The sequence below is a fragment of the Globicephala melas genome, chromosome 17 (genome assembly GCF_963455315.2).
Source record: "Globicephala melas chromosome 17, mGloMel1.2, whole genome shotgun sequence".
Classification (NCBI taxonomy): domain Eukaryota; kingdom Metazoa; phylum Chordata; class Mammalia; order Artiodactyla; family Delphinidae; genus Globicephala; species Globicephala melas.
The window spans coordinates 4,866,533-4,891,161 of NC_083330.1; the positions used below are offsets into that span (position 1 = coordinate 4,866,533).

The 24,629-nt window shown below is 46.7% G+C and overlaps 1 protein-coding gene across 1 annotated transcript; it reads right to left on the reverse strand.

The window, feature by feature from the left end:
• Positions 1-16,732: 16,732 nt before the first annotated feature.
• Positions 16,733-21,559, reverse strand: PENK (proenkephalin). The gene is made up of 3 exons (XM_030859827.2): positions 21,325-21,559; positions 20,746-20,886; positions 16,733-18,121 (listed from the first exon to the last, which is right to left on the reverse strand). The coding sequence occupies exons 2-3, from the start codon at positions 20,881-20,883 to the stop codon at positions 17,468-17,470; spliced, it is 792 nt and encodes a 263-aa protein (XP_030715687.2). The 5' UTR covers positions 20,884-20,886; positions 21,325-21,559; the 3' UTR covers positions 16,733-17,467.
• Positions 21,560-24,629: the final 3,070 nt, after the last annotated feature.

The following is a 24,629-nucleotide window of genomic DNA, read 5'->3' on the forward strand; positions in this document are numbered from 1 at the left end:
AAACCTGGTTTACCTGGACGCCCCCACTATTTGTGACTGTTAAAAAACAAGACAACAGGCCCCCAACAGAGTCACTCATGCTAGGTCCCCCATGACCAAACCGAGACTTAACTACAGTTTGGATTCCCCCAGAAATGGAATGTGAGTCCAGTCAATCGAGAATCACCCGATTAGCACTAGGGGGGTCATTCGTCTGCCAGACCCCTGGCATCCCCTAAAGGAAAGTGCGACAACCAGTCCGCTTTTTTCCAGTATAACTTCCTTGTCCCTGCTCCCTTCTGCCTATACAAGTCTTTCACCTTGTGCAGCTCCTTGGAGCGCCTTTCTGTCTGCTGGATGGGATGCTGCCCGATTCATGAATCACTAAATAAAGCCAATAAGATCTTTAAAATTCACTCAGTTGAATTTTGTTTTTTCTAACATGACCAAGCATAATGCCGCAGTCTTACCAGTACATTTTTTTTAATTAAAAAAAATAGCCTTTTGATGTAAACTACCTTTATGAAAGCAGTTGTTGAGGATTAGCAAAAGTAAGAAAATGAGACAACTATATCCCAAATTTGTCACTGGTAGCGCCCTGTGTTGTAAATGTAGATGTGTGTATGTTCACACACACAATATGCAAGTAATATCATTGCAGAAAATTTGTTCTGTAACTTCTTTTAAGTTAACGACCTCCAACTTTCTTACACCCTGCTGAGCACCCAGTCCGTATTTGAATTTCTCCAATGGACTCCTAAATGTCTTTTCCAGCAGTTTATCCGGGTTTTTAGCAGTCCAGTCCAGAGGCATGCCGTGCATCTGTTGCTTTGCCCACGTTTCCCTTCGAATTTAGTGCAAGCCCTGGCTGCACTGGTGAAGAATAATTAATGCTAGCTGTTGCAGCTGACAAGGCTGAGGTCAACAAAGTCAGCAAAGGTTACATGGCCCTCCCCTCCCCTGTGTTGGCCGTCTGGATCTGGGTGGTGGCCTCCAAGAGAGGAACCGAGAAGGGCCGCTGGCTCCTAGCTGTCTTGGACCAGAATTGACACCCTCACAGGCCACACGGTCCCAACCTAATGGCAAGGGAAGTTGGAAAATGTAGACGATTATCTGGAACTGTAAGTGAGCACGTCTCTGCCCTAAGCTGCTCCTTTTTAAGCCCCCGACCTGTCATGTTGAAGAGGCCCAGGTGCTATCCTGTGGGTGTCACATCTTTCAGGTTTTCTGGTGCAGTTTAAGTGGTTCTTCTATCTCCTGTATTTCCTATAAACTACAAGTTAGATGCAGAAGCTTAAAGGTTGTAAAGGAAAAATAATCTTCTACCTCCCGGGTAGGGGAAAGCCCAGTTCTTCCCTAGTCTAAGTTTCTTCCCTGTGAGTCTCTTTTATTACTCACACAAAACAGTTCATTTCTGGTCACCAAGCATGTGGAGGTCTTTCCCCCATCGATCGATTCTCCAAGATACCAGCTGGGCATCTTATAATTTAATTCAATTCTGACACTAACTACCCTGAGATGGTGTCAGATTCCCACGTTAAGAGCTCAGTTCCACAGGACTGCCCACTCCACTGCCACCACACTTCAGATGCAAGATGCAAGCCCAGGTGACACGTACTTCTGACCAGCCGGCTGTAGGTCAGAAGTCCCCATGCCACCTCCTTGGGTTCCATTGATTTGCTAGAGCAACTCACAGAACTCGGGGAGATACTTACTTACATTTACCGGTTTATTGAAGGATATGGTAAAGGATACAGAAGAATAGCCAGACGAAGAGATAGGCTGAGGTCTGGAAGGGTCCCAGGTTCAGGACTTGGGGTACATTGGCCTCCCAGTACCTACCAGGGATGTGTTCATCCACCTGGAAGTTCCCTGAACGCCATATTGTTGGGGTTTTAAGGAGGCTTCCTCACATAGGCATGATCAATTAGTAACTCAGTTCCTTGCCCCTCTCCTCTCTCTGGAGGATGGGAGGGAGGCTGAAAATCCTAAACTTCTAATCTTGGCTTTTGGTCTTTCTGGTGACCAGCCCTTTTCCAGGAGCCCACCCAGAGCTGCCACAGCAGAACAAAGATGCACCTCATGCTCTTATTGCTTCGGAAATTATAGGAGTTTTAGGAGCTCCGTGCCAGGAACTGCGGGCAGAGACCAATACATATTTTCTATTATCTCACAGGACATACGTTAAACATTTTTATCTAGACAAATGATAGGCAATGTGCAATTTGTATTATATCACATAAGGAAATTTAAATATCTAAGATGGTCTGCTGATTAGTGAAATGCGCCTTTGGTTACTTCATTAGACAGTTACATTTTCCCATTTATGAATAGTAAAAATACACCTAATACATTTAATCTTGACGTAAGTTTTGTATGAGTCAGTAATCTTGTTAGGTGTTGCATGATGATGATTTTCTAATTCAGTCATTCCTCATGCTTTGCTAGCTAGCTTTCTCTGCAAGATTTGTCTTCGTTTGGTTTCCCTGAAATACAGTGCCTACTGGAAATGCTTAGTTATTTCTCTTTAGTTACTGATTTTCTAAGTAAGGAGTTGGTTTATTAGATGCCTCAAATAGAGGCTGTTTTCCAGTTCTCGCTTTTTTTAAATTGAAGTTTGATTAAGTAGACTCACATGCAGTTGTAATGAATAACAGAGAGATTCCTCGGTACCCTTTACCGAGTTTCATACCATGGAAACCACTGTGTAATATCATAGCTGAGATGGTGACATTTATACAATCTACCTCATCTTACTCAGATTCCCCAAATTTTGCTTGTACTCATTTGTGAGTGTGTGTGTTTGTGTGTATATGTGCATTTAGTTTTATACAGTTTTCTCACATATATTTACACCACAGCCCAGACACTCGCTACAAGGATCCCCTGAAATTGCCCTTTTGTAACCACACCCACTGCAATCCCACACCCCATCACCTCCTCCTGATCTGTAACCCTGACAATCCCTAATCTGTTCTCTATTTCTAGAATGTTGGCATTTCAAAAATGTCCTATCAAGGAAGTCGTACAGTATGTAACGTTTTGGGACTTTTTTTCACTTAGCGTAATTCCCTAGCAATTTATCCAATTTGTCACATGCATTAGTAGTTCACATTCTCTTATTTTGGGGGATTATTATAAACTCATACATTTTCATTGGTTAAATGCACTTGAATCAACTAAACTCATTAATATTTTTGATGCTGAAATTGTCACAACTTTGATGTGTGGGGTCACCTCCCAACTGGTGCCTAAATGCTTTTTATATGGCCCCATCATTTTAAAACAATACATTTATTTATTAAAGTATACGCTGTTATTACCAAAAAGTGCACATCATAACTGTATGGTTCCGTGGATCTTCAAAAGAACGCAAAGTTAAGATCAGGAAAAAGAAAATTACCAGCTCTCTAAATCCTTTGTGTGCCCACACCTAGTCATTACTCCCCAAACCCCACTGGCCTGACACCACAGTCCTGTTTTGGGACTTTATGTAAATGAAATTTTACAACATGTATTTTTGCCATTGTTCTTTCTGTCTTCTTTTGCTCAACATTAAGTTCATGAAACTTATGTTGTTGCCTATAGTGGTAGCTTGTTCATTTTCATTGCAATTGAATACTCAGTTGTGTTAATGTACCATTCTACTAGTGATGGACATTTGAGTTGTTACCAGGTTTGGATACTACAAACAATGCTGTGAACATTCTTATACATGTTTTTGGGTGCACATAAATATGAATTTCTGTTGGATAAGAACTGAAGAATAGAATTGCTGAATCAAAGAGCATGTGTATATTGTGGTTTAGGAAATATTGCCAAAGAGTTTTACAAAGAATTTGTACCAACTTATATGTCTGCCAGGTATGAGAATTCCAGTTGCCCTGTATCCTGAATAGCACTTGGTATTGTCTGTCTTTTAAATTTTAGCCATTCTGGTAAATGCAGGCAGTCTTCTCATACACGTGGATTTTAGTTACCACAGTTGAGCTAAACCACACTAATCCCCCCAAAACATTGTTCAAATTTCAGTGATCATGGATATCAACTGTGAGTAACTGCATAAAACACAGACCTGGTTGCTAGCTCTTGAGTCTGAAAATCATTACGTAAATAACAGATGAGCATCATGATCTGTGACCGATCATAGCCCTTTCATAGTCTGTTGGTGATGAGTCACTGTATCTATTCATTTCCCACGTAGACAACAAAGTATGTAGTTGTGTTACCTCCTTGTCTCCCAGTGAGTAACTCACCTGATATTTTTTATAAATAGATAATCAAAAGAGAGAATTGGCCAAAAAAGATTAAAGTACAGCAAAGAAATGAAAACTGGTAACATCAAAAGTAAATTAGATGTGATTAGAAGATTTGAAAAGGATGACAGTAAAGTGAAGATAGGACAAGACCTAGGCCGGCGTGGAGCTGGGTACAAACCATATTGAAACATTCTGTGAATAGAAAGCCAAGGTAAAGAGGCCTCAGTACCTTTTAATTTAAACTGCACAGTGAATAGAGAGCTGCTTATGGTTGAAATGGAGTGTTTACTTCTACTCTGGAATGAAAACTGTAAAAAGGAAAAACTCAAGCATTTTGGCTGGCAGACAAGCTAAAGTGTTGAATTGCCACATTGAAAGAAAACAGTAATTACAAGGAGACTGAAGGAGACCCCTTATGCTAGTATGGGCTGGTTTCATCGTTTCAGCAGCTGGCATGAATTAACAGATGTGAAGTGATCTGGTGACCCTGCTAATGCAGGCTAGGATGCTGCTGTGAAACTTGTAGCGTATTCTAAGAGTTGGTTAAGGCAGGTGGCAGTGCTGATTGTCAGATACTTATTGTTGATCAGACAAGTCTTTTTTCAGAAGGTGTAATGGTTTGAAAGGTGGTCCCAAAGATACGTCCAAACCCGAATCCCTGCAGCCTTTGAATCTTAATATGGTGGAAGTTGTGATTACATAGAGATGTTGAGAGGAGGAGATTTAGCTTGTGTAAACCTGGGTGGGTCCTGTAAGGTCGGATCTTAACAAACGGCACCACGAAACAGAGGAAAGCTTCAAGTGAGCTTTATTAGGGAGCGCTCCCGGGCGAGGTTCACTGGTCCGAGAGAAAGGGGCCAGAGAAGTCGCACCCGGGCGAGGGTTGGGCAAGATTTTATAGGGGAAGAAGGGAAAGGGGTGTGGTCAATCTGGGAGGGCGCAGGGTATTCCTTATTTGGTGGTCTTTTCGGGTATCCTGGGGGACCGTTAGTCCCCCCCCTCGAAAGGTGGGAAGGCTGGGCTGGTTTCAAAGTCCCCAGGTCAGTTCCTGGAACTGGGTGGTCCGGAGAATTTCGTTCTGATGCAGCCTGTGAATCTGATTGTGTTCCCCTGCCTCGGGCCAGTTGGCCTTACAGATCCCAAATGCAATCACATATATGCTTATAAGAGAAAGGCAGAGGGAGTTTCAGGACAGACACCCAGAGGAGGACAGACAGACATGCAGAGAAGAGGCTGAGGTAGGAGGCAATGTGACCTCAATGGCAGAGACTGGAGTGACATGGCCACAAGCCAAGGATTGCTTGGAGCCAACAGAAGCTGGGAAAGGCAAGGAAGGCATTCTCCCCTAGAGCCTCATGGATGGAGCACGGACTTCAGAACGGGAAGCTGCTCCAATGAGAAAGTTGGTGCTGCAAAACAGTGTGGCTTTGGACGTGTGGACAGCCCCGTAGGGAGGGACGTGTGCCTTAATCAGGCAGGAATGTTGTATATACACCGTCATATGAATCCAACATGACTGGTTTGCTCTCCCAGATGGAAACAGTCATTAATCAAATAGATACGATTTCCTTTGCTGAAGCTGTTACTCCTTGGCTTACTTCCTCCTGGGTAAAAGGGGAACCATATTTCTTAGTATTCTTTCATGTTTGGGAGGAATCCTTTGATCTTACTGCTGTTTACATTGTTGCTGTGGGCTCGAGACGCAAGCCACCTCCCCATATCTGGCCCTCCGTCCTACCCAGAAGAATGACAGATAAGATTGCACTGACGGATAAGCTTATACGGTAAGTCCCCTACGTACGAAACTTCAAGTTGCGAACTTTCAAAGATGCTAACGTGTGTTCGCATGTCCAATAACGTAAGTTAGTTCACATGTCTGGTGTACATTGTCACATGTGTGCATCCTCTACAAGTGGTTGTGCTTTTGTGTGCTTTACCGTACAGGACTGTATAGAGTACAGTAGTACAGTATCTTTATTTCAAGCCCAGGATGTCTGGAAGCAAGCGTAAAAGCAGCGGTGATGTAGCTGGTACCGCTAAGAAGCGCCAGGAGTTGGAGGCCCAGAGAAAGGGCGGAGACAGACAAGAGGAAGAAGACGTAACTGCAGAACCAAAGGGATTCACGACGCAGGAAGTGGCAAGAGGATTTTCTTTATTTGAGGAGGCACTGTTAGTTTTTGAGGCACAGGACCTGAACATAGAACGGTACATGAAGGTTGCAGCAGCCGTTCGGAATGCAATCCAGTGCTACCGTGTCATCTATGACGAGAAAAAAAGAGCTACTACCCAGACACCACTGGACCGTTCTTTCAAGAGGGTAGATAGACTTGAATCCAGCAAGGAACCAGAACCTGTGCCATCAGCGTCAGGCATGAGTGAAATGGCAGGTCGCCCTCCGTCTGCTATTGCTGAGGATACTTCAGCTCTACCATCGCCCACCTCCTCTCCCTCCTCCAGTCAGTAACTCTTCCTGCCTGTTCACTCGATGCCAGCCCCTGGATGCCAGCTGTTATACCGTGCTACTGTACTTTCCGAGGTACTGTACTCTAAGATTAAAAATGTTTTCTTTCTTTTTGGTGTTTGTTTTTTTCTGTATGATTTGTGTGGTAAGTATTATAAACCTCCTACAGGGTAGTACTCTATAGCTGATTGTGTTATTTGGGTACCTAGGCTGACTTTCTTGGACTTACGAACAAATTGGACTCACGAATGTGCTCTTGGAATTGAACTCGTTTCTTCGTAGGGGACCGACTGTGTGGCCTGTCAGAATATGGAGCTGGAGTGTATGACTGTTAGCATTCCTGACGCCAGCTTGGGCCCTTAGTTTCTGCTGTCCTTTCGCTGACCCGACCCAGGACTGTCCTGTGCAGTGAATCACTTCTCTGCATCTAGGGCTTTGTAATTAATAGATATTGTTTAATTATCATTAGGACCAGATGGCCTCTATGCTCTGTTAGTCCCCAAACAGTGATGAAGACCTTCCCTGACGTATTCCCAGTGGCCACGGGACTAGTTACCCATTCATAAAGCTTGATTAGGGATGCACGTCTTGTTGCTAGGCACCTACCCTCATATCCTAGGTTAACTATCAGATTGTCCCAGTGGCCCCTTGGTGGCGTGGACGGCAGCTGCGAAAGCTCCTGGGTGGTTGTCCACCAGATCCCATCCTGTGAGTACGTTACCCTACAAGAAACCGATTCATTGATTTTATGGAGCTGCCTGCCTTGAATTTTGGTCTCAAGATGTCTTCTCAGCTCAGTGGGCATTTTTCATTCCCTCTGTCCTCCAACAGAGAGAATGTATTTCTCTGTGTTAAACGACCTAGTTAGTGATAATTGGTTATGACATCCCTAGGAAACTAATACAGAAGGCAACTCTGGTAGGCAGAAAAATGGCCCCAGAAGGTGCCCACAGGCTTCCCTAGAACCTCTGTGTTATATAGCGAAGGGGAATTAACGGTGCTAATCAGCTGTCCTAAAAACAGAGATATATTTTGCATTAGTTGGGTGGGCCCAGTTTTATCACAAGGGTCTTTCAATGTGGAAGGGGAGGCAGGAGAGCCAGGAAATTTAAAATTTGAGTTTCTTCGCATCTGCAGCAAATATTCTGCTATGTCTGTATAAAACACTATGTGCTAAAGTCAACTGGGATCAGTCTTTTCCCGTGCAGTTTGGGTTATCAGTTTGATATACAGATAGGTTCATTTGTTTCAGCTTGCTTAAAAGTAAAATCATTTTGAAAAAATTTGGTTTTATCTATTTTTTTAGAATAGGTTGTTTATCTTCATTATTCAAAAGACAAAATTATACAGAAAAGTCCTGCCTCCAATGAAGCTATGCCTACTCCTACCCTGTTTTTTCTGCTTTCTCTCTTTTTATGCACACACACACACACGTGTATATACACACATATATGTACTTATACATAGAATTTTAAAATATTTATTAATTTAATTTATTTATTTTTGGCTGCGCTGGGTCTCCGTTGCTGCGCGCAGGCTTTCTTTAGTTGCGGCGAGCGGGGGCTACTCTTTGTTGCGCTGCGTGGGCTTCTCATTGTGTTGGCTTCTCTTGTTGCGGAGCACGGGCTCTAGGTGCGTGGGCTTCAGCAGTTGTGGCTCATGGGCTCAGTAGTTGTGGCGCACCGGCTTAGCTGCTCCATGGCATGTGGGATCTTCCCAGACCAGGGATTGAACCCGTGTCCCCTGCATTGGCAGGCAGACTCGTAACCACTGCGCCACCAGGGAGGTCCCTATACATAGAATTTTGTAGTATTTGCTTGTTTCTCTTTTTGTGCTTACTTTTACGAATGCTAATACCTGTGTTTGCATGTGTGTATTTATATATTCGTATTCTTAGTTCTCACTTATTCTGCACACAGAAATAGCACTGTATATAATGTTTGGTGCTTTGATTTTTTTCCCTTAGAAATGTATCCCAGTGATACTTTCATATTAGCACAGAGACCTTGCTCTTTTTGTTTGTTTGTTTTTTACTCTGCATAGTATTCCATGGTGTGGATCGTCTCCAATCTTTTGCTATTTCAAACAATGCTGAAACTAATAGCTTTGAATAAATTTCAGCCTATACTTTTGCAGGCATACCTGAAGGATAGATTACTAGATGTGAGCTTAATGGGTCAAAGGGGGTAAATGCACTGGATAATGTCAGATATTGCCCAACTCCTGCCTCTAGGTTTGTTTTTCTTCTGTTCCCATGTGTGAAAGTGCTGCTACCTGGGGTGCGCAAGAGTCTGCGTTGTTAACTTTTGGGATTTTTAAAAATCTGATGAATGAAAACCAGGGTCCAGCAGTAGTTTTAATTTTCCTTTCTCTAATTATCAGTTGGGTATTATTTCATTTGTTCAAGCACCACTTATAATTCTTTTTTAGTGCCTTGTTATTTATGCTCTTCACCTATTTTTCTGTAAGATATTGGTTTTTCTTCCTGATTTTTACCAGCACTTATATATATACTAGTCAGAGTCACCCTTTCACTGTGACAAGTGTACGAAATATTTTTTTCTCAGTTTGCCTTCTGTCCTTTTTGATGATTTTTTTCCATGCATAATTTTAAAAAAGCAGTTGAATTTATCAATGTTTTCTTTTATGATTTCTGAATATTGAGTCACAGCTAGAAAGGCCTATCACAGTCCAACTTTAAAAGTAAAGGAATTCACACATGTTTTCTTCTGATGGTGTATAGTTTTGTTTACTTTTAGGTCTTTGATTATTCAGATCAAGTGATAGGACCCCTCTGGCACAGAACTCAGCAGTATCTAACCACGCTAGGGATGCGCTTACCCTCTGGCTCAGCAATCTCCGATTTATGTTTGTGGTGTGGAGTGTGGGTTCAGTTTTACCTTTTTAAATTATTACCGGTCACACACACAGCATTTCTTTCCAGAGTCCATTTTAATGCACCCAGTTGAAATTATGCCTATCATATTCTAAATTCTCATGTATATTTGTGTGTTTCTAACTTTCTACTATGTTTCTTGTTTGTTTATTTGCTCATGGGCCATACTGTTTGCAGTATTGATGCTTTCCATCTTTATTTTACTATCGGGTAGGGCCACTACTCAGTATTCGCTCTTCTTTTCCACGGTTTTTTTTTTTTTTCCCCTGAGTTTACTTTTTATTTTTGGCAGGTAAATCTGAGCTCCCTGGAGCAGAGAGAGTTTTCAAGCTCTTCTTGATTTTTCTAACGAAACGTGTTAGTTTCAGGCTACATGCAGCAGTGGGTTGTATAAACCAGTATTTCTTTCCTTTCTTGAGCCTCACAGGGGTGGTTTTCAGGGATTCTTTTTTTTTTTTAAAACATCTTTATTGGAGTATAATTGCTTTACAATGGTGTGTTAGTTTCTGCTTTATAACAAAGTGAATCAGCTATATATGTACATATTCTTTAAGGCAGCAGATTAAAACCTTGCCATGGTTGAGAAATTGGTGAAAAGCTTCCATTCTGTACCTGGTTCTCGTTCTCTCTCTTTTTTACCAGGAGGATAAGGCGCTGAGCCAGGAAGCTGAGCTGTCAGGCTGCAGGCTGTGGGGAGGGAGCCCTCAGAGGCTGGCGAGCAGGGCACAGACCAGCTGGGGTTCCCTGAGGCACTCACAGCCCCTGCCCTCCTGCTGGTGCCACAGCCAGTGCTGCCTCAGTATCTGCTCTGGCATCTCCCAGCCATGCAGCCTTGGCGCTGGCTTGGCCCCTGCAGCCTCTGCTGAAGCCTCCGGATGTGCCCGGAGCACAGAGCAGCAGAGTCCACCTCCCAGCGCCTACCCTGCTTCACGCCAGGCTGGGCACGCCTCTCCTCCACTGTTTTCTTATTTAATTTTTCCTTACGAAATTTAGAGGCAACGTGTTTAGTTCCAGAAGGAAAAACTGTTGGTATTTTTCTTGGGATGAAATGGATACATTCACTTAGGAAGGACTGACATCTTCAGACCTTCTTCTCCAGAAACCTGGAATTTCTTTCTTGATGTTCAGGTCTAAGTTTGTGTCTCTCAACAATATTTGAAAGTTTCCTAACTCAGACGGCTCACATTTTAACCTCCCTTTACCACTAGTGTAAAAAAGGCTGTGCTATGAAAAAAATAAAGCCCTACAGCTTAGTCGCAAAATACAGTCAAGACTTGTCTGTCACTTATGCAGGGACCTAGGTGGGTCAGTCGACTCAGCGGTCCAGGCTGATTCCTTGCTGTGGTGCTGCCGTCAGTAAGGTCACCTCACAGCTGACCTCGCACTGGAATTAGTCCCAGGGCCTTGCCTACCTGTGGGAGGGCTAGACGTCCAGTTGCCCTGTGTGAGGCCTGTATTCTCTCAGTTATATCTTCTGACAAGTTATATATTATGGTATTAATTTCTCTATGTTAACTTCATAGTCTGTTTTCGTAGTGATTTTTTCAACTGTCGCTTTTCAGTTGATATTCTTGCATTTGTAGATGGGCATAGTTTTATCTCTTCCTTTTCAATCCTTACACTTGTGACGTCTCTTGTCAAATGCATTGACTGAGGCCTGCAGGACAGTGTTAAATAGTGGTGGTAATAGTGGGCATCCTTGCCTGGCTCCTGCCCTCTGTGCTTTCCCATTCGGTTGGATGCTTTGCCAACAGTCCTCACCTGTGAAACTTGCCTCTGACCTAAATTAGGGATCAATCGTGGCCGTTCTCCCATCCCACACTTGTGAGACGTTGCTGCCCAGTATTTGCTGAACCCTGATATGTCCTCAATCTTTTCAATCCTTATAGATATGAATCACACTTGACACCTGGGGTGAAGTCTCTGTGCCATCCCATACCCAAACTGTGGCTTCAGAGTTTCACTTAATGGGTCATATTTTTAACCCAAAACACACACTGAAGTATAATTTTGATAAGGACACAACTACCGAACTTATTAAAAAATACTAATCCTTGGTGCTGTTGAGGTGATGTGTCTAATCCTTGGTGCTCTTGAGGTGAGGTGTCCTGTCATAAGCATAATCTTCTTGGGTGGACCGCTATGACTGAGTATATGTAAGACTTAGTTATGTGACACCCAGGCCAGATTCCTTCCCTAGCACCCACTCCATGCTCCCCAGAGCACGTTCCGGGAAGGTCAGGTCCTCTCTCCAATCACAACTCAAGTTCATCTCCTCCATACAGCACACAGGGACACCTCTTCTTCTGAATTGTTGCCTGAGCCCATCATTTCCCCCCTTGCATCGATAATTAACTCTGTGCACTGTCCTCCCAGCTAATTTGTAAGCCATTCATTTATTCAACAGATATTTTTCGAACACCTGTTTTGTTGAGACCTGTGTGCTAGGCTCCCGGGATACAGCTATGACAGAGCACCAAGGATTACTTTTTTCTCAGAAGTTGTGTGGACGTCACATAGAAAACAACGCGATTGAGCAAGAAATATTTAATACATGTGACATTTTGAAATGCGGATTTCAGAGCGTGGACTTCCTCATGGCCTGTCCCCTATTCTTAGCACTTTTTCTGTGCTTGGAAGACCTAGCCTTTTACTTGATTGAGAAATTGAAGGGGGAATTGTGGAAAGTTGGCATTTCAGTTCCTGCTTGCAAACCCCTCGCCCTTCCAATTTCTTTTCTAGATCAAGCCCCAGATGAGGGGAACCAGAGGCCCTCGAGTTCTCTGAGGTTCTCCAGGGAAGAGAGGAGCGTGGAGCCTCATGCCCCTCGGGCTGGGGTGAGGGGCGAGCACCCAGTGATGAGGGGAGAGGATGACTCTGCAAGACCTGGGTGAAGGGGGTTCCTTGAAACTACTCATCAAAACCTGGGAATCCCCTTAGAAATGTCCCCCTCACCTTGCTGAGGACGGTGCTGGGAGGACCTCCCCCTTCTACTAATGGCAGGAGACCCTGGGGACTCACAGGCACCCAGCTGGGAGGGGGCTGCTCTACCAAACACTCTACCTCATGTTCCAACCATGAAAAAACATGGCAGGAAGAGTGTAAAGCATATCCGGTATTCTGCCAGCAATGCCGTGGAGTCAGTCTATGGGCAGGGTTATAGGCGCGCTGTGGAGATTGTAACAGGGAGGTAAAAAAAGTGACTCCTGGGGGTATTTTATAGTTTAAAAAAACTCATGCATTTATGTCATGGTTTAAGGCCATTTACCACAGAGCAGAAAACAGTTCAGATGCTTAACTTGAAAAATACATTTGAAAAGCAAAAGAATAACTAAAGATACCCAAGTGGTCAATAAGCGTATAAGGTGGTGTTCCGTCTCATTAGTAATTAGGGAAATGTAAATTAGAACAGAACGGCTAAAATTTAAAAAAGACAGTATGAAGTATTGGTGAGGCATACACTGCGGTTAGGAGTCCAAATTAGTACACTCTTTAAAAGCTGTTTGGCGTGACAGCCTACAGTTGAACCTATGCATATCCTAGTATCTGGCAAATCTACTCTAGTTATATTCCCAAGAGAAATGTGTCACCTGTGATAAGCCACGTGGTCGCAGCAGTATTTGCAATAACCCCAAACTGGAAACAACGTGAGCCTCCATTAATAACAAAATGGGACGTGCATTATTTTCAGGCAATGGAATACTGTTTGGCAATAAAAATAATAAGCCAACCACAGCTATATGCAACGGGATGGTTGAATCTTGTCAATATAACGCCAGCCACGTAGTTAAATAGAAAAAAGTGTATTTTCTTTTCATGGAAAGTTTTAAAACATACAAATTAATCAACGGTTACAGAAGTTAGGAGAGTGGTTACCTTTGGGGAACAGGGGAGAGCTACTTATTCGGAAGGGCATGTGAGTGGGTGCTGGTGATGCTGTATTCTAGGTGTCAGAGGTCTTCTGTTTCTTCTGTTTCTTGACCAGGATGATGGTTCATGGGTACGTTTGATTGCAGCTTACGATGTACACTTACGATGTGTGGACTTCTCTGGCGATATGTTATACTTGATAAAAAAAAAAAAACTAAGAGAAAAAGTATAAGCACCTGACATAGATGGGTATGTTTAAACTATTGCCTAGTTCCCGCTGCTGATGTGAATTTTGCAGTCCAAGTCCCCGAGAGGCCCAGGTGAAGGACACTTGGTCTCTGAGAGACCAGGGCTGAGGGGTACCCGATCCCTGAGAGGATCAGGTGAGGGATAGCCGGTCACTGAGAGCCTGGGGGTAAGGGATACCTGGTCCCGAGAGGCCCAGGTGAGGCAGGGCGAGGTGGAGAAAAGCCCAAGACCCACTAGTACCAGCTGGGCGTTTTGAAGGCGGTAGCTAGCCCTGTGGGCGCTGACCCTGGCGGGGCTGGAGCATCCGTGCGTATTACCGTGTTACCGTATTCCCACCCCTACCGAGCTCGGAAGAGGAGAGCTTCCGCTCACACCATCAGCTGGGATTTCAACCCAGGCAGGCTGGCCCCAGAGGTCACAGGTTATCACCTCCCAGGAGGAACCAGATCAGGACTCAGGCTCGGAGGTGGAGCTGGGGAGCCCCCGTGCCAGGACAGGTGCAGAGTGGAGCAGTGCCGCCCTCTGCAGTCTGTGGGGATCAACTCTGTAAAAGGCGCACAGAGTTTCCCAGAGACCCTCTCAGAGAGCTGCAGCTTCCAGTTCATCTTACCCTACACTCTAGCCCATCAACTCGAAGTCCTCGTCCTGGGCTCCTCCCACCCCTTCCGCGGTTATGGGGGGCCCAGAGCACCTGTGCTGGACGCACGCTGAGCGCCACAGCCAGGGCACAGTTATCTGCGTTTACAAGAGCATCCCACTAGCTATCTACCTTACATTTGATAGCTAGTGGGAAGCAGCCGCATAGCACAGGAGATCAGCTCGGTGCTTTGTGACCGCCTGGAGGGGTGGGATAGGGAGGGTGGGAGGGAGGGAGATGCAAGAGGGAAGAGATATGGGGACATATGTATATGTATAACTGATCCACTTTGTTATAAAGCAGAAACTAACACATCATTGTAAAGCAATTATACTCTAATAAAGATGTTAAAATAAATAAATAAAAGAGCATCCCAGGGGCCTCTTAGGCAAATGCCCCTCAGCATTTAAATAGGAAAGTCTTGAAAATGAAAGCCTTTAAGAGATAAAGCTGATGATGGTATTTCAGACTGAAGGCTGGACAGCCTGGGGGATATCTGGGGACACAGGAAGACCTACCCAGCACCCCTTGAGCCACAGGAGTCACGTTTTGTGCACAGCCGCCCTTGCTGTGCACACAATGTGACCTTACTGTTAAGGTCAGCCTGAGTGAGGTCCTTGCTTCGTTTGATGTTCCGGGTAGGAGTTGACAGCCCCACGTGCACCCAAGGGGAACGAACCATCTTGTCCCATGGTCTTTCCCTTCTCTCCTCCCTTCCTCTGTTTCCCCGTCCCTCTCCTCTGTTCCTTCCCTCCCTAAACATTTGTGGTGCATCCACCAGGCCCTCAATTCACCACCCTCAGAAGAGGCCCCAGATGGTGAAGTAGAGGGCCAGACGTTTGCCTGTTAGCTACCCTGAGCACCTGAGCTCGGTCTGCACAGCTACCCCGAGTAGAAACGAAAAGGCTCCCTGGGAAGAATATGCTTGGTTTGAAAAAGAGTGCATATTCATTCGACTGTATTTTCTCATACACATTGGATGAGATATATATGTACACATATTGTTTTACTGTAACAGAATAATTGGATTATTATCTTAAAGAGAAGGAACGAGTCATTCTGCTTTTACTGTCTCCGGGGTGCAGGCTGGATTTCTGTTTCTCAGATTTGGGTATCCTTAGTTTTAAGGGAGAGAATTTTTTTTTTTAACATCTTTATTGGAGTATAATTGCTTTACAATGGTGTGTTAGTTTCTGCTTTATAACAAAGTGAATCAGCTATACATGTACACATATCCCCATATCTCCTCCCTCTTGTGTCTCCGAGGGAGAGAATTAAGTGACTTTTTTTCCCTCAAAGGACTAGCCCCTTGTCTCTCAAATCTGACCTGCAGATGGGTTTTGTTTGGGCCACACTGGTTTAAATGGAATCAATAGGCCGAAATTAAGAACTTGAGATATTATCATGAAAATTGAGGATTCGGATTTCTTTGGAAAAGTACTGGGCTGGCGTTTCCAAGGGAAGGAGTTGGCTCAGGTTGAATAGAGACCCAAGATCTCTGATGTGTTTCAGCCCTATCATTTCTTACGGCTCCAGACACGGATTTCCACAGGCCTGCTGCTGTTCATCAGCTCCTTTCCAACCTGCTTCAAACGCTTACATTATCTGCATCTCTAGTTCCAAAGAAGGAGGGCTCTGGCCTGGAAGTTAGTTTGTCAAAGATCACGGAGATAGCTGCTGGTGGGGATCGGTGAGTGGCAGGGACCTGTGACCCCTTGCACTGACCGGCGGGACAGCACATGGCCGTGGGGAGGTCCCGGGAACCCAGCAGGGCTGGACTCAGAGGGGCGGTGGGCGGCCCCATCGGGAGGCAGCACATGGTCTTGCACAGACCTGGGTTGCAGAGTAGAGGCTCTTCCTCTGTCTCCCTCAGTTGCTAAACTCTGATTTGTGGGGAAGAACGCAAAGGAAGGGATGAGTGAGGGTCCTGGGAAAATGACTCAGTGGATGGGAATTTAGCTGCAGGTGGTTTCAATTAGCAAAACAAAAGACATGTTACATTTTTTGTACCTGTTGTCCCAAATGTTTTAATTAATGTGAAGTAGTCATAAACTCCTTGTGTGATGAGAATTTGCCTTCCGAAACATTCATAATACCTTGCCCAGTGATGGGGTCACCAAATCCCTCCATTCCTGCATCTGTCCGTTCATCAGATTCTGGAGGCCCCACCGGGGTTATGGTGTAGGGGGTGGACAACAGTGGAGATAGAGACACAAGCCCTTCCGATTCTTGGTAGTGGCCTGGATGAGAGACAGGGAACTGGAGTGGAAAGGACATTGCTTGGGAGCAAGAAGTTTCGGGTCTTAATTCCATTTCTATCCTTCAACTGCTGGGCAATCTTGGGCCAATGAATTGACCTTTCTGGGCTCCACTTTCTGTATTTGTAAAATGGGGCTAAATTATCTTTAATTTTTTTTTTAATTAACGTCTAAAATATTTTGCTGAAGAAAAGAGACATACACATTTGGATGTAAATGCAGAGTTCCTTATATATGAGGGTACAGTTTGTATCTTTATTAGGCTTTGGTTATTCCTCACGTACCTGAATTCCAGAAACGAGAGTGGAAATACATTTTGTTTTGCTACTGTGTTTGCTCATCTAAGATGTCATATACAAGGAATTAAATGAAAAATGTTTTTGCAGCCTCAGCAGTTGGAAGAGGAGGGGGCCAGTGATGCTTCTGTTGAAAGCAGATGGTTTCACTGTCTGTGAGTTTAGGATGTGCGATGGAAACCTAAGGGCGAATGAGAGCTTCGGAGGGGAAGAAACTTGCAAGAATGTTGTGCAGTTGGGGTGATGGGTTTATTATATCTACATACAAGTATGCATTTATTGGCGTTTTGTCAAAAATAAAGGACAAGGTAATACCAAAAACGATTTGAGCATGTAAACAAGACAGCTGCAAGAGACCAATACTGACAGGCTTAAGGATTCTCAAAAGAACACAGGACCTGGAGTGACAGCTTTCAGGTTGTACAGTTAAGTTATCCAGACAATCAAGTCAACTGTATAATGCAAGCAACACAGGACAATACAACACGACCGGCGAAGCAGTCTCTCACTGGGGGGTGGAGGAAGGCTTGCTGGGGCCTGGGCTCACTGATGGGAAAGGGGATTAAAATCTCATAAATCCTCCATATCTTTTCTCCATTTCGGGAACTTCCTTCGAGTAACTTTCACCTTCTTCGTCGGAGGGCAGGGAATCTGCAAAGCGCTTGAGGAAGCCGCCATACCTTTTCTGGTAGTCCGTCCACCACTCCGGGCGACCCACTCTTCTCATGAAGCCGCCGTACCGCTTCTGCAGCTCTTTGGCTTCGTCTTCCAGCTGGGGGCTTCTCTTTAAGCCTCGCATGAAGCCCCCGTATCTCTTGCTCACGTCTGCGTCATCCCTGCCCTCCTGGTGGGGAGCCCCTTCTCGCTGGTTCCCCTCTCCCAGCAGCTCTTTCAGCAGGTCGGAGGGATTGCCTATGGAGTCGTCTTCCTCCGTATCCTTCTTCATGAAGCCCCCGTATCTCTTGCCAAGGATTTCACCTCCGTTTGCCTCTTCCTCTGGCTCCAGGGGGTACAGCTCATCCATCTTCTTCATGAAGCCCCCATACCTCTTCATGAAGCCCCCGTACTTCTTGGCGAGCAAGCGGTGGTCCTCCTGTTTGCCGAGGGCACTGTTGCCATCTGGAGGGAGCTCCAGCTTGGACAGCTGCAGAAGCTCCTTGCAGGTTTCCCAGGTCTTGAGAGAAGGCAGTTTCCCCTCACATTCCAGTGTGCAAGCCTGGGAAAAGAATTCGATTTAGTGATAAAAAGAGGCTCTTCTGATTTCGTTCATCAAACACATTTTTTTTTTTAGACCACTCTATGCTTGCTTTGATGTGGAAACTCCCACATAATGGTCTCATTTTCCTTATTACAACTTTTTGCCGTACTGAACAGGCAAATCAAAGGAAATTCAGAAGGGGAGATTGTGGAGAATTAATGGAATCAAATTAGAATTTTTCTTTGCATTTTAACAGATTGTATATGCTGTGCCCTTGCAATATTGTAAAGATATTTTCCCACCCAATTTTAACCTATATATGACATTTCCTAGCAATTCAGGGGTTTTTATGGCCCCCTGAAGTCTACTTATAGAGCCCAGTTACCAACCCATGATTTAGACATAAAAACCAGGCATTTTCTGGGGATTTAAAAATATATTGGTAGGGCTTCCCTGGTGGCACAGTGGTTGAGAGTCCACCTGCTGATGCAGGGGGAGCGGCTGGGTCCGTGAGCCATGGTCTCTGAGCCTGCACGTCTGGAGCCTGTGCTCCGCAACGGGAGAGGCCACAACAGTGAGAAGCCCACGTACCGCAAAAAAAAAAAAAAAAAAATATATATATATATATGTGTATATATATATGTATATTACTTAATATGAAATACACACATACTATTTTCACAATGAAAGGAAGCATTTTATTAGTGCAACAAAATTCTTTAGGGTATATATTTAAGCAGCTCTTAATGATTTATTTATTAATTTTCTTTGTGTCTAAGAAAATTAAATATATGCATATATAAAAATCTAAAGATCTAATTAAAATGGTTCTGTTTTATTCTTGACATCTGATTAAGAAGTCAAAACATCATTAAAAATTTAAGATGTTCAGGTGTCAAGAATATTTCCATCCTAAAATGAAATTTAAATAATCTATTGGCCAAAAATTAATGTTGAATATTTGTATACTGTTACCAAAAGGCTTTTAAAAAGGGATTCCTTCAAAAACAAATAATGGCAAATAATCGGAATAGCACAGTCATAGAATGGAAGTGGTGTTAATTTATATGCTCCTGTAGCCATCTATGAATTTTTGTATTATTCACCCTCTGTGTTAGAGGGTAAATTCAATTTGGACATCAATCATGGCATGACTGCTCATCTTTGTATCCACCACAGAATGAAGCACAAGTGTCTTTCACATGCTAGAAACTCAGTAACTCAGTAAATATGTGTTACATTGATTTTACTACATAGTTCTGGCTAAGCAACCTAATTTCTCACGTGTCTTTTTCATCTAAGTGAAAATTCCAGAGCTGCTATAATTCTAACAATATAGTCATCAACAAGCCTTTTTTCACAGAGAAAATAACAATCCTAAATGTAAGCTTCAATAGAAAACTAACCAGTTAAACAAAAAACAAATCAGAAAGAAAAAAGATGGATGAAGGGGATTGTTACCCCTACTTAAGATGCAGCATTTTTCTCAGAGTTTAAATATAAAGCCCTACTACTTGTCTTGTCGAATGAAGTGGATCAGGTAATCCAATGGAACGAAGAAACATTTAACCTGAAATATACACCTTGGGTTTTGTGGAATCCTTTCCTTAATTTTTGTCCCTGTTTTATGCATCTACATAATAAAATTGCTTCAAAAGCTCTAGTGAGGAGCTGAGCTCTTTGGATTAGTACATTATTCTCTGCCCAACTTAAGTTATCACAGAAGTTCAACAAATTGAGGAGACAGTGCAAAGGAATTATTGGGGGAACTAGTTAAAATGAAGCTTCCTGAGTCCCAACTTCAGAGATTCTGACTCAGTAGAGCAACAGGAGTGATTCAAGAGCACACAGACTATGATTAGAAAGACGGTTCTTTTGACCTTAGATTCCCCCCCAACCCCAAGCCCCTGTGTAATTTATCTTTGCATTGTGGCCACCTCTTTGGACTCCGCCACGTCTCCTGTGCCCTCTTCATAGCCAAAGTAAACTGCTGTCTTAGTAGGTGTTACAAAAGCACGATCTAGACAAGACAGAAGTTGAATTCCAGCATCACCTGCTGTCTGTAAAACGGTGGCTGACCTCTTTCTCTCCAGCCTCCTGCGCTCTCCCTTCCTCCCCTCCCTTTATCCCTTCCCCATCCCATTGCCCTCTCATACCCGCAAGTGAGGGTCAGGATCTGAGAGACCTGAGCTTAAAAGGGCTAGAGAAATGACATTCGAATAAAGGCAGCGGAATATCACTAATAAAAAAGTCTATATTCTTTGCGGGAAGGATGGGAAGATGGCTGTGTGCGGAAGGAGCCCTTGGTGGGCTACGTGAGGAGGCGGGGTAACAGCATCTTCCTGGCGGCAGGTGAGGCGACAACCCAGTGCTCTCCGAGGTGCTGAAGACAGTACAGCTCGGGACTCCCGCCTCCCCGGGGTGAAAACAAACTTGGTTTGCGCGGAGACCCCGCCGCCCTTTCCGGTCCCTAGATAGTCGCGGGTCCCGAGAGCTACTTGGTCAGCGTTCGGGGAACAGTCGGGACGCCTGGGTCACCAGGGGTCCGCGCCGGCTGTGACCACGAGATGCGCCGCGCGGAGGACCCGGGCTGTCCGCGCAGGGTCGCGGTTACCAGCTCCCGCGCCGCGCGGAACACTCACCAGCGGGTTGAGATCGGTCGGGCGCGCCAGGCGGTAGATGCAGGTCGCGCAGTCCTGGCTGCATTCCGCCCGCACGGTCGCCAGGAGCCCGGGGCCGAGCGCCAACAGCCAAGTGCAGAGTCTCAGGAACCGCGCCATGGTCTGCGGGGAGAGGGCACACGAACTCCGAGCCCGCCCGGGGCGCAGAGCGGCTCCCTGGCAGGGACTCCTCGCGGGGCAGCTGCAACGGGGCGTTCGTCGAGCCCGCCGGGACACTCTTTCCCGGTCCCCTCGCCCGCCTGGGGGACGGCTCCGATCGCCTCGCGGTTCCCGAGTTGTCACTGTCACCCGGACCCCGGGGCGGCCCCAGACACTCGCTCCCTTTCCGGGCGGCCGCTGGCCCGGGCAGGATTCTGGAGGGAACTACGGAGACCAAATTCGAGAGCGCGCCAGCCCGGGGAGGCGCGATATTGACCCGGGTCACATACAAGGAGCGGAAGAAAGTTGGGGAACCCCATGCAACGCAACGCGGAATAAAACGCAGCTGGCGGACGGCCCCAAACCCACGCAGCAAGGCGAGCTTTGGCCAAGTTCACTCACGTTGCCACTGTTCCGGGCGCACAGGCTGGTCGGAGAAAGCCGGTGCGGGCGACTCCAGGAGGGAGAGGAGAGCAAGGCAGGCGGGCGGGCGGCGCGGGGCTCACCGTCACGGTCCTCGGCGTTGCCGCGGCCGCAGCGCAGGGTTGGGGGCCCGCCTCTACAGCCTCCCTCGCCTTCCGGGCTGCGGCGGCCGGAGCCACTTTATAATTCGCCCCGGAGCGCAGGAGGCGTGCGCGCCCCAATCGCCAGCGGGCTGCCGCTGACGCAGGCCCTACGCCGGCCGCGTGCCGCCCCCGCCGGAAGGGGGGTCCGGACCGCGGCGGGGGGATGCGCGTGGCGGCCCACCCCTCGGCCGGGTGACACACCAAGGCAGTTAGGAAAGTTGGGGAGAGAGTGGGATGAGATCAAGGGCCCCCGCGCAAAGTCACTGCCATCGCCCTCCCCGGCATGCGGGCTCCGGTCGAGGGCCCAGGCGGGAGGGGGAGTTAGCGGGGCATACGGAATGTGCTGGAGACCCTCCGAGTATGTGCGGGGGCACCCTTCCCCCGCCTCCTCCTGGAGCTGCCCCGCGGCCCAGGTGGGTGCTGGGCACAGCCGTCCGGAATGTGGTCACTTGTCCACCGGTCTGTCCCCGCCCTAGACTCCCTTGCTGACAGCGTCAGGCGCGTAGTAAGCGCTCAGTTAACAGTTAAAGGAATGACTGATTGAAACTTTCCGGGGATCTTAAAATCTCTGGACAGAGCTTTCCCCTTTCTCGTTAGTGAGACCCCTTGCCAAGCGCGCACGCGGTAAAGCCCACGCTTCGGTAACGATGTTCCCACCTACCAGGGTGTCCTGGGGGATTTCCACGAGTGAGACTGGGTGCGGGGCCGGGGCGATGTCCGCATCAGGGCTGGTGGCCAAGGAGCGAGGTTGGAGGGACGCGGTACCCAGGGCGTCTGGGGCTTGGGGCGCGGCCAGGCAGAGCGCCGATGGCGGAGGCTGGGGCCGTCGATTGAGACCCGCTCGCCATCCTCGCTCTGCGGAAGATTGCCAGGAAGCAAGCCATTTACCTTGTCTGAGGCCTTAGTTAACCCATTTGGAAAATAGGGACAGAGGTAATGAGGGACAATAGGGCCGGAGGCTACGCATAGCGTTCCGGAGAGACGCAAATGAAATAATGGACCAAAGCACATAGCCTTGTGCCTGGCACATAGCAAGCCTTAAAAACGTGTTTCTAACCCTGCCATCCATCTGCCTTTAGGTTTGTCTATCATTTACTTATCCTACGTTTATTGTTTGTTGATCGATCCATCCATCTATGTATCTATCAGTCCTGGTCTTAGAGGGAAATCACAGAGTCCCACAGCTCGTACACAGAGAAAGAATCCCAGTGCTTTCCCAGTCAAAGCACCTTCTGCAAAGGATGCGCCAGCACTTGGACCTTCGCGAGGACCAGCCGCCGCAGGGCTCTTCCGAGCTCGGGCCGCGCTGCGTCTCCCACTCTGGTCACTAGAGGGCAGCGCTCTCCTGCGTAGGTCTGGGCTCCGGGGAGGGGTCTTAGGGTGCCAGCCGCGGACACGCAGCCGAGAGGCCGCGGAGCACCTCCCGCGCCCTGCCTGCCTCCCGGGCAAGGCAGCCCTGCACCGGGCCGGGAAGCGGAGCGCGGGGCCACGGCGGCAGAACGCTCCACACAGATCGGAGGAGCCAGCATTGACATCTTGCCGGAAAAGCAGAACGTTTCCCCTTCGACGTTTTAGGCTTTTCACATGAACGAGGGTGGAGAGCTGGTGATGCTGTCTCCAGCTACATACCCGTCCCCCAGCAGGAACGAGGTTTCCCCCTGCTGCCCGGGGTTTGGAAAGGCAGCGACTACACTGCAGCACTCAGTGCGAAAGCCGTGCACGAACAACCGGGTCTAAAAGGAGAGAAAACTTGCTGTATCTGAGCACTGGCGTCCTGGGGAGCACCCAGGTACGAACTTTAAACACGTAACCGGGGCCAAAGGCTGAGACCCGCGTGTGAGTGACCGCACCACGTGCTGTCTCCCTGGGTACACAGTGCTGGACGCCGAAAGACCCCTTAGAATCTTGGAAAAGTAGAAGCTGAAGCCTGAAAGAGGACTTGGGGATAAGTTATTCCAACCTTTATTCTATAGACGGGAAAAACGAGGATCCGAGCATACGAGTGACGTCCAAGGGACCGGCCCAGACAGAACGAGGCAGAACCAGGTCCCATCACACCTCTCTAGGGAGAGGTCCTCCCCCCGCCCCTCCCCTCACACCCTCAGGCCTGTTTTTTGTTTCTGTTGGAACAATCACTGTCTGCTCTGAGTTAGTGTCTCTTGGCGAACCTGCATCATTCTCTGAGGCTTTAATTAATTATTTATCTATTTTTGGCTGCATTGGGTCTTCGTTGCAGTGCGCGGGCTTCTCATTGCGCTGGCTTCTCTTGTTGCAGAGCATGGGCTCTAGGCACACGGGCTTCAGTAGTTGTGGCACGTGGGCTCAGTAGTTGTGGCGCATGGGCGTTGTTGCTCCGCGGCATGTGGGGTCTTCCCAGACCAGGGCTCGAACTCGTGTCTCCTTTATCGGCAGGCGGATTCTCAAACACTGCACCACCGGGGAAGCTCTCTGAGGTGTTTTAAATGTCAGGGGAGAGAGAAAAGGAAAGAGAAGGCCGTCCCCTAGGAGTAGGGTGGGGATACTGACTGCCCCAGCACCCGCCTAGATGCTTGGGGTGTAGATGGTACTGAGTGAATGTGTGTTGACAGACTGACTGGAGGGATGCGGTGGGGAGAGGTGGGTGTGGTTTGCGTGCCCCAATCAGCGAGGATCTCTTCCTACCACCCTCCCCCATCTACCCTGGGGCTACAAGACATACATTTCTGTGTTCTTTCCTTTATATTTGAACAGTGGTAGTGAGTTCCAAGGGATTCATTTTTTCACGATCCTCTAGATATTTATCAAGCACTGATAGATTTTGCCTTATCTTCTGGGAAAAAGCTTTAGAAATCAGACTCAAAAAACAGAAGGGAACCTTCTCTTAAAGCATTTAATCCACAGAATTCTGATTCCCAGGTTATGATCAAGACCTCACCTTCTTCTGATCCTAAGGTCCCAAACATCAGACAAAAGAGATTCATTCTGGAGACCAAGAAATGTGGCTTTTGAAGCCCCGATGATGAGTGGTGTTTTACTCAGTTCTTATGTATTCTGGGAGCCTGTAGGAGGGATTTTAACAAGTCCTTTCAGGGTCCTTTTCCATCATTTCCGGGATGTCTTTCAGGTTCCTCTCCTCCCCTCCACTTCCCGCCTCCCAAACAC

Excerpts from the sequence above, each read along its gene's own strand:
- PENK (XM_030859827.2), bottom strand. The coding sequence starts at position 20,883 with ATGGCGCGGTTCCTGAGACTCTGCACTTGGCTGTTGGCGCTCGGCCCC. Across the intron at positions 18,122-20,745 it reads CGACCGATCTCAACCCGCTG|GCTTGCACACTGGAATGTGA; the intron begins GTGAGTGTTCCG and ends TTCTTTTCCCAG.